Source organism: Coregonus clupeaformis, unplaced genomic scaffold (genome assembly GCF_020615455.1).
Source record: "Coregonus clupeaformis isolate EN_2021a unplaced genomic scaffold, ASM2061545v1 scaf0208, whole genome shotgun sequence".
In the NCBI taxonomy this organism is placed as follows: domain Eukaryota; kingdom Metazoa; phylum Chordata; class Actinopteri; order Salmoniformes; family Salmonidae; genus Coregonus; species Coregonus clupeaformis.
Genome location: NW_025533663.1, coordinates 396795 through 407118, shown reverse-complemented (window position 1 = coordinate 407118; position 10324 = coordinate 396795). Strand labels below are relative to the sequence as shown.

Sequence of the window (10324 nt, the reverse complement as noted above, 5' to 3'; positions counted from 1 at the left end):
GGAAAAATGCTAAGGTAGCTAGCTAGGTAATTTGAATAATGCTAAACAAGATTACATACAAGAAATACAAAATATAAATTATTTACACGAGAAATTAAAAATACTATAATATCTACTTGCTAGGTTACTTGCCTGGAGAAATTGAGTTTTTTTCCCCCCACCCCGCGCCTTGAGTGATGACGTCAAAGCTTGCAATAGGATGTTTAGTTCTGTATGATAGCCACATTAAACGTTTCATTTTGGGGGGGTAATTACAGGCGAATGCATTGATAAAAGTTACCTTATCCGAGAGAGATTTGTGCGGTTATCAAAACGTCACGTAAGGGGAAGCCTACACGAAACACAGACCTTATATGAAGTAGTTGTAAAACCCCTAAGTAAAAAGTATTGGTGGAAAAACGATTGGAACCATTTCCAGGTGGTACTCATGCCGCGTTCACAACAACTGGGAAATCGGAAAGCTCATACTTCCGAGCGTTCAAAACGACTGGGAATGTGGGAGAGAAAAAAAAGAGCTGCGACTGGGAAAAATCGAACTCAGAATTCCAACTTGGGAACTCGGGCATCTTTCTAGAGCTCCGACTTTCCGACATGAAGATCACTGACGAAAGGATTTGACCTCGTATTATTCCGACTTCCCAGTTGTTTTGAATGCGGCATCACTAGAGCTCGCCAGCTTGTAGTCCTAAAACCCGGAAATGAGTTACCTCTGGTTCGTTCAGCCATCCCTATGGGAAACATTTATGTGGAAAGATTTTTTTTTTTTTTTTCACCTTTATTTAACCAGGTAAACCAGTTGAGAACAAGTTCTCATTTACAACTGCGACCTGGCCAAGATAAAGAATATGGTTTTTGAATAAACGGCGAAAGTAAGGCCTGAGGAGATCTTTATACGTTTTATTCAATGAGATAGTAGCATTATGTTAACATTACCTTTAGGAATTATGAAGCCTTTGTGTTTAAAAAAAATAATTACAATTCTTAAAAATGCACAAAAAGTGACGTTAACTGATGAAGAGTATTAAACTAAAATAGCTTTATTGGCATGGGAAACATATGTTTACATTGCCAAATCAAGTGATTTATCTCACGGAATAAAACGTATAAGATCTCCTAAACCTGTGTTTACCACACACCTTATTTTCGGCGTTTATCCCAAAAAAATAAACCTTTAATTTTCCACATAGGCATCGTCCAACGGGTCATGGCGGAGTTAGTGCCTACAAAAAGACGCCATTGCTATTTCTCGCTTGTCTGTAATATTATATTTATAAAAAATACGGGTACTTCCGTTAGCTGAAACGAAATGGCCGCCATCCGCTGCAGAGGCTATTTTGCGCGCTTCGTAGCATTTTATTGATATGCTGCCGTGTGTTTATTTTTATTTTTTACAGATATAGTCTAATTTGTTTCGGATAAGGAGCAGACATGTTTAAAAAAGCAAAAAGATCAAATTTAAGACGGAGGAATGAGTCGGACGAGGACGAGAAGGAGGAAAGCCAGCCAGCCCAGCAGCCATGCGGGCCTTTCGCCGAGGATCTCCCGATGCCCGATGCCCCCAGCACAGACGCCTTCTCCGGGGTTAGCGTGGACGTGCACCACGGCAACGGGTTTCAGTCAAAGGCCATCAAGAAGGAAAATAAGAAAACTCGGGATGCAGGGGGAGCCCCGAAAGCCAGTTTGCTGAGCTTTGATGATGACGAAGGTAAAGTTAACGTCGGATAGTTAGCTAGCTAACTGATTACCTCTCCTTTATTACCGGTAACGTGAGTTAGCTTATCTAGCTAGCTAGCTAGTTAACGTTAGTTAGCTAACTAACCGGTTAGCTAACCGTTTCAGCGGATATTTAACTACCTAATAAGTGTTCTTGTAATAAATACTGTGCTTCCGAGCTGACGTATTGAAGTGTTGACAATTTGACATTGTCAAAACATTTTAAAACATTGTCAACGTTTCTGCATTGTGGGTTAGCCAAGTTAACTAATGTCAGTCAGCTACAGTAGCTAGCAGATTCAAGGTTGTAAACAACATAGCTAGCTAGCTAACTAGTTAACAGCCGTTTGGTTGCATCCAATCTTCACATAATTATTTTTTTGCTTGTTTCATTGTTTACACGAACGTTAACTGATCTCTCTCTCGTAGATGAGGCTGAGGTGTTCAGAGTGAAGAAATCCAACCACAGCAAGAAGATCGTCAAGCAGCTGAAGAAAGAATACAAGGAAGATCTGGAGAAGGTCTGCTATGTCAAACAAGAGCCCAACACCGGTAAGACAGTAAGCCATCACACCTGCACTTTTGTGTGGGTGCGCCCATCGTATGTGGTCGCTCATCATGTGTGCATGCGTAGTGTGTTCATGTATTTGTTAATTTTTTTGTTGCTCAAACTCTTTTCTTTCTAACTAATGAAAATACGTCATTTTGTGACAACTGCATCCTCTCCTTTTTAAGTTACGTTTTTATTAGTCGTATATACAGGATACGCATGGTATACATGGCCTTCTGGATGATAGCGGGGTGAACAGGCCAGGACTCGGGTGGTTGTTGTCCTTGATTATCTTTTCTGGCCTTCCTGTGACATCGGGTGCTGTAGGTGTCCTGGAGGGCAGGCAGTGTGTCCCCGGTGATGCGTTGGGCAGACCGCACAACCCTCTGGAGAGCCCTGCGGTTGCGGGCGGTGATACAGCCCGACAGGATGCTCTTAATTGTGCATCTGTAAAATGTATTCAGCCTCCTGAGGTTGAAGAGGCGCTGTTGTGCCTTCTTCATCACACTGTCTGTGTGGATGGACCATTTCAGATTGTCAGTGATGTGTACGCCGAGGAACTTGAAGCTCTTCACCTTGTCCACTGCGGTCCTGTCGATGTGGATAGGGGCGTGATCCCTCTGAAGTCCATGATCAGTTCCTTTGTTTTGTTGACGTTGAGGGAGAGGTTATTTTCCTGGCACCGCTCCTCTGGGGCCCTCACCTCCTCCCTGTAGGCTGTCATTGTTGGTAATCAGGCCTACTACTGTTGTGTCATCTGCAAACAGACCTCATGCTCCGATACCATCTGCCCGACGGTAAGGGAGAGAACAGCTCGTGGCTGGGGTGTGTGGGTGTCTTTCATGCTTAGTCCAGTGTCGAACTAAGCATCTATTTGTGTTGACAGTCAGTCTACAAGTCATTTTGCATGCCAGGCATTATCAGTAGCCTAGTCAAACTGCACGCTTTGCGCGCTGACCAACAAGTGGTAGGCCTATTGCTGATCTGGCACCTCTGCGTGTTGCCTTCAGCCTTCACATGTTTGTAAAGTGGCTTTATTAGTTGAGTGACAACCAACGTAATTTGCTAGGTTATTTATATCAGTAAAAGTAGCTTAAGATGGAGCAGAGACACAACTGTCATCTGCCTTTACATGCTGATCGGGATTACAGTAGACTTCATTTAGATTGTTCAGGTTCACCATCCGCAATAGTTTTGCTAGAAACAATCAGTGTATTGTGGGTATATATAGTCCTTTTTAGTTTAATTTAATAATGAGAACAGCAGTCACTTTTGATACCCACACTACATGGTCGAAGAAGAGAACTTCCAAGCGGTTGAAACCATTCGATTGTGAGATGTGGGTGAAATCCAAAGTTGCGCTATATATTCATTGGGTATGTCCATAGCACATTTTGAAGGTACATATTGATACATTACTAGCTCAAACATGTTTTAAACTGCAAAAATGACTAATGAATTAGTGGGTGACGGAGACTTCAGATTCAAAGTGGTAGAGGGGAAGAAAAAGCAACAGTGGTCCTCTGTAGCTCAGCTGGTAGAGCACGGCGCTTGTAACGCCAAGGTAGTGGGTTCGATCCCCGGGACCACCCATACACAAAAAAATGTATGCACGCATGACTGTAAGTCGCTTTGGATAAAAGCGTCTGCTAAATGGCATATTGTTGTTATTATTATTATTATTATTATTATTATAAACAGGTGGTAGATGCCCGGCTTCCCTTATGGGTAAAACAACATTTACACACACAAGTCAGCTCCGACAGATCCAGCTCCGAGAGGCCCACGAGCGCCATCGGTAGAATGGAAAAATCAAAGAGTTTTATGCAACAAATGTTAGCGCATCGAATAGTTTTCAAACTAAAACGTATCGGAGCCCATGGATCCAGATAGGCATCGAATCGTCTTGAAATGGAAAGATCCCTAGGGAGTGTGTGTATATACACTACCAGTCAGAAGTTTAGACACACCTACTCATTACAGGGTTTTTCTTTATTATTATTTTTACTGTTTTCTACATTGTAGAATAATAGTGAAGACATCAAAACTATGAAATAACACATATGGAATCATGTAGTGACCAAAAATGTGTTAAACAAATCAAAATATTCTTCAAATAGCCACCCTTTGCCTTGACAGCTTTGCACACTCTTGGCATTCTCTCAACCAGCTTAATGAGGTAGTCACTGGGAATGCATTTCAATGAACAGGTCCGCCTTCTTAAAAGTTAATTTGTGGAATTTCTTTCCTTCTTAATGCGTTGTGTTGTGACAAGGTGGGGGGGGGGGGCGGTATACAGAAGATAGCCCTATTTGGAAAAAGACAAAGTCCATATTATGGCAAGAACAGCTCAAATAAGCAAAGAGAAACAACAGTCCATCATTACTGTAAGACATGAAGGTCAGTCAATACGGAACATTTCAAGAACTTTGAATGTTTCTTCAAGTGCAGTCGCAAAAACCATCAAGCGTTATGATGAAACTGTCTCTCATGAGGACCGCCACAGGAATGGAAGACCCAGAGTTACCTCTGCTGCAGAGGATAAGTTCATTAGCGTTACCAGCCTCAGAAATGGCAGGCCAAATAAATGCTTCACAGAGTTCAAGTAACAGACACATCTCAACATCAACTGTTCAGAGGAGACTATGTGAATCAGGCCTTCATGGTCGAATTGCTGCAAAGAAACCACTACTAAAGGACACCAATAATAAGAAGAGACCTGCTTGGGCCAAGAAACACGTGCAATGGACATTAGACCGGTGGAAATCTGTCCTTTTGGTCTGGAGTCCAAATGGGAGATTTTTGGTTCCAACCGCCGTGTCTTTGTGAGACGTGGATGAACGGATGATCTCCACATGTGTAATTCCCACTGTAAAGCATGGAGGAGGAGGTGTTATGGTGTGGGGGTGCTTTCCTGGTGACGCTGTCTGCGATTTATTTAGATTTCAAGGCACACTTAACCAGCATGGAGACCACAGCATTCTGCAGCGATAAGCCGTCCCATCTGGTTTTGGCTTAGTGGGACTATATCATTTGTTTTTCAACAGGACAATGACCCAACACACCTCCAGGCTGTGTAAGGGCTATTTGACCAAGGAGGAGAGTGATGGAGTGCTGCATCAGATGACCGGTAGTGTATATCATGTGATGTTTTATTTTGACAGGGAGTCAACGCTGAGTCCTAAAAGTTATACTTTTGAATCATCTGTCCATAGAACGTTCTTCCAAGGGTCTTTTATGATCTTCCAGGTGCTTTTTGGCCAACTTGAGTCAACGTTTTGGAGGACATGGGTCCCATTATGCCTGTTGAAAACCAAACATTGCATTCCACCGTAAGAACCTCATATCAACAATGAAGCACGGTAGACCTGGACGACTTGCCTTTAATAGGAACCATTAATTCTGCTCTGTATCAGAGAATTCTACCGGAGAATGTCAGGCCATCTGTCGTCTGTGAGCTGAAGCGCAGCTGGGTCATGCAGCAAGACAATGATCCAAAACACACAATCAAGTCTACATGAAAATGGCTAGAAAGCAACACATTTGAAGTTTTGGAATGGCCTAGTCAAAGTCCAGACTTAATCCCAATTTTGAGATGTTGTGGCAGGACTTGAAACGAGCAGTTCATGCTTGAAAACCCACAAATATCGCTGGGTTAAAGCAGTTCTACCTGCAAGAGTGGGCCAAAACTCCTCCACAGCGACGTGAGAGACTGATCAACAACTACAGGAAGCATTTGGTTGCAGTCATTGCAGCTAAAGATGGCACAACCAGTTATAGAGTGTAAGGGGGGCAATTACTTATTTAACGTGTGGTGTGTATATATTAACATGTGGTGTGTATTAATGTGTGCTGTGTTTATATTAACATATACACACATTGTTGGGGCGGCAGGTAGCTTAGTGGTTAAGAGCGTTGTGCCAGTAACCGAAAGGTCGCTGGTTCTAATCCCCGAGCCGACTAGGTGAAAAATCTGTCGATTTCGCCCTTGAGCAAGGCACTTGACCCTAATTGCTCCTGTAAGTCGCTCTGGATAAGAGCGTCTGCTAAATGACTAAAATGTAAATTAGCGTGATGTGTATGTGTGTGTGTATTAGCGTGATGTGTGTGTGTTTTTAGTAACGTGTTACGTTCCTCAGCAAGAAAACCAAATAATGTCGCTCAAACAGAAGGGGGAACTAACAGTCACTGACAACAACCAAAATGAAACGGGTGGGGTTTTAGGAGGGGTTCTGGAAGACACTCATGGGGGTGTGTCCACTGAACGTTGTCTAGCAACAACATCTGAAACCTTAGACACCCATTAGCGCCCACTAAGTTTGCCCAAGAGGAGGCAAACTAAATGTAAAACCCACACCAAACTTAAAGACAGGAAGCAAACCAAAAAGGTGGAGCAAAACAAAATCAGAGATAAAGGATTGTCTTTCTAAAAATCAAATGGGGAGAGCCAACTAAAGGTGTTGACCTTAATCTCTCAAGACAACTGGCGCACTGGGCCAGCCACTCTTAAATAGCACCTGGGCCAGCACAGGTGAAACACCTTCCCACTAACGAGATGGCAACCAGCACAGGTGTAACACATACTGACTAACGAGGTGACACCAATCGGTTCCTTCAGATCTCCTCTCCGCTTATTTTGAAATCTTCAATTCTTACCGTATTATTTCCAAGTTTGCCCCCAGAAAAATATACATGTTGTTTAGTATATTCCCCAGGCACTAACTAGCAGCGAAAAAGTGAAATATGATGACAGAACAGCGAACACAAAGTTGACAAAGGCCCAGGCTCAACAAACAGCAGCTAGCGCCATTTTGAGTACTGATGACAACTCACCAGATACCCAGCAACAAGATTCTGCCACGGCAATGTGTCAACAAATGAAAGAGGCTGTAATAAAAACTATCAACGATCGTTTTGACAGGCTCGTTTTGACCGGCTCGAAACAGAGTCTCTAAAGACGGCACAGGCCGAACTGTAGGTCCGTATGGACACAGCCGACAAGGCCCTGTCTGATCATGGCACCCCGGTTCGGACAGCCGACGAGGCCCTGTCTGATCATGACACCCCGGTTCGGACAGCCGACGAGGCCCGGTCTGATCATGACACCCCGGTTCGGACAGCTGACGAGGCCCGGTCTGATCATGACACCCCGGTTCGGACAGCCGACGAGGCCCGGTCTGATCATGACACCCCGGTTCGGAGGCCTGGAAACCACCTGCGCGCAGCTTAAAAAGAACGAGGCGCTCCAAGCCAAGGTTCTCGATTTTAGAAGCAGGAGTCGCTGAACATCAAACTGGAGGACGACAACTTCCCAAAGCCCCTCCCCATTGGCCGTGCACACTGCTCTCTACAGGCGACGCCCTCGCCAGGTGCAAAGCCACGCACAAAAATCGCAAGGGTTCATCACTTTCAGAAAATTCTACGAGTTGGACGACAGCGAGCTATGGAATACAAAGGCCAAAAGGTTCTCATCTTCCCCGACTACACCATGTAGGTGATGGAACAACGGCGCGCATTTTTTCGAGATGTGATGTGGACCATGAGAGAGGCAGAGGTGAAATACAGCCTGCGTCTTCCAGCCAAGCTACATGTTCATCACAGCGCCATGACAAGAGTCTTCACCAAGCCCGAAGAGGCTGCAAGCTGCGTGAAAGTGTGAAATCACTCGCCACACATTTCTAGGGATATTGACTGAGCAAACAGTGAATTTTTAGCTTTATTCATAAACGGTAACATTCATTTGTTTTCCAACAACCGCGGAGCGGGCTGTTAAGTCTGACTGTTAGCTTGCTAGTGTATTATTGGGTCTGTTCTAGCCATCATGCCCGGCAGTCCTCATTCATGTGAGATGGGGAGAACAGTGCTTCATTTGGGGAAGCAGTGGGGAGGGAGGATTTCTCTGGGGAAGCAGTGGGGAGGGAGGATTTCTCTGGGGAAGCAGTGGGGAGGGAGGGTTTCTCTGGGGAAGCAGTGGGGAGGGGGGTTTCTCTGGGGAAGCAGTGGGGAGGGGCGGCAGGTAGCTTAGTGGGTAAGAGCGTTGTGCCAGTAACCGAAAGGTCGCTGGTTCTAATCCCCGAGCTGACTAGGTGAAAAATCTGTCGATGTGCCCTTAAGCAAGGCACTTAACCCTAATTGCTCATGTAAGTCGCTCTGGATAAGAGCGTCTGCTAAATGACTAAAATGTAAATGTAAAAAAAATGAGGGGGGGTTTCTCTGGGGAAGCAGTGGGGAGGGAGGATTTCTCTGGGGAAGCAGTGGGGAGGGGGGGTTTCTCTGGGGAAGCGGTGGGGGGGGGGGGGATTTCTCTGAGGAAGCAGTGGGGAGGGGGGGGTTTCTCTGGGGTCTGTTACTGTGTTCGGTTTTAGTTTTCTGCTGCCAGACCCTTTTTTTTTTTTTTTTTGGAATACGTTCATGTTTAAGATGTTTTATTTGAAATGCTCTTGGATATAAATGTCAGGAAACAATCTTGGGAATCATTCGGATGTTAAAGGTGTCTCATTAGTCTTGTGGAATGTGCACGGTCTCGGGCATGTGCGCGAAAGGGGTATTTAAGCACTTGAAATCACTTGGTGCACACAAGTTTTTTTTTGTCCATTTAAAAAGAACATAAAATTGATCAGAAATACAGTGTAGACATTGTTAATGTTGTAAATTTAACTTTTTTATTTTACCTTTTTATTTAACTAGGTAAGTCAGTTAAGAACAAATTCTTATTTACAATGACAGCCTACACCGGACGACGCTGGGCCAATTGTGCGCCGCCCTGTGGGACTCCCAATCACGGGCCGGTTGTGATACAGCCTGGAATAGAACCAGGGGGTCTGTAGTGACGCCTCAAGCACTGAGATGCAGTGCCTTACACCGCTGCGGCACTCGGGAGCCCTAAATGGCTATTGTAGCTGGAAATGGCTGATTTTTAATGGAATATCTACATAGGCGTACAGAGGCCCATTATCAGCAACCCTCAGTCCTGTGTTCCAATGGCATGTTGTGTTTGCTAATTAGAAAACCCTTTTGCAATTATTATTATGCAGCTGAAAACTGTTGTGCTGATTTAAAAGATTGTTGTGCCTTCTTGAGACTAGTTGAGTATCTGGAGCATCAGCAATTGTGGGTTCGATTACAGGCTCAAAATGGCCAGAAACAAATAACTTTCTTCTGAAACTCGTCAGTCTATTCTTGTTCTGAGAAATTAAGGCTATTCCATGCGAGAAATTGCCAAGAAACTGAAGATCTCGTACAACGCTGTGTACTACTCCCTTCACAGAACAGTGCAAACTGGCTCTAACCAGAATAGAAAGAGGAGTGGGAGGCCCCGGTGCACAACTGAGCAAGAGGACAAATACATTAGTGTCTAGTTTGAGAAACAGACGCCTCACAGGTCCTCATCTGGCAGTCTCAACGTCAACAGTGAAGAGGCAACTCTGGGATGCTGACCTGCTAGGCAGAGTTGCAAAGAAAAAGCCATATCTCAGACTGGCCAATAAAAATAAAATATTAAGATGGGCTGTCTGAGATATGGCTTTTTCTTTGCAACTCTGCCTAGAAGGTCAGCATCCCGGAGTCGCCTCTTCACTGTTGATGTTGAGACTGGTGTTTTGCGGGTACTATTTAATGAAGCTGCCAGACTTAATCAATTCATTTGGCAAACGATCTGGCTATTCAATAAATTGGGGAAAAGGTGATCTCGTGTTTCTCAGATAATGTCACTGCAAGTGAGTTAGAGAAAAGTGGTGCATGACCACTTAACTTACCTGGGACTAAAAATACCTAGAAATCCAAAGCTCATCTTCAAGTTTAACTGCAGTGAGCTTTGTTGCAAAGCTAAAACAAAACCATAGAGAGCTGGAGAATATTGCCCTTTTTCTATGATGGGGCGCATTAATGCCATGAAAATGGTTTCTCTTCCCCGGTTCCTTTATCTTTGCCTTGTTTCTTACCTCATCATTTTTTAAGACTTTAAAACATTTATTTTTTTTGGACTCGACAGTCTTGTCATTTGTCTGGGGTTACAAAAACCATCGCGTTTGTAAAGCCCACATGTAAAAGCCCAAGGTGGAG

At 44.2% G+C, this 10324-nt stretch overlaps 1 protein-coding gene across 2 annotated transcripts in view; it reads left to right on the top strand.

The window, feature by feature from the left end:
• Window positions 1–1302: 1302 nt before the first annotated feature.
• The window catches only part of paxbp1 (PAX3 and PAX7 binding protein 1), a 69221-nt gene continuing 60199 nt past the window's right edge, over window positions 1303–10324 (top strand). For both annotated transcript variants that reach the window (XM_045214171.1, XM_041851497.2), the window contains exons 1-2: window positions 1303–1705; window positions 2143–2265. In XM_045214171.1, coding sequence (XP_045070106.1) covers window positions 1429–1705; window positions 2143–2265 — 400 coding nt within the window. In that variant the 5' untranslated portion in view covers window positions 1303–1428. The remainder of the gene's footprint in view (window positions 1706–2142; window positions 2266–10324) is intronic.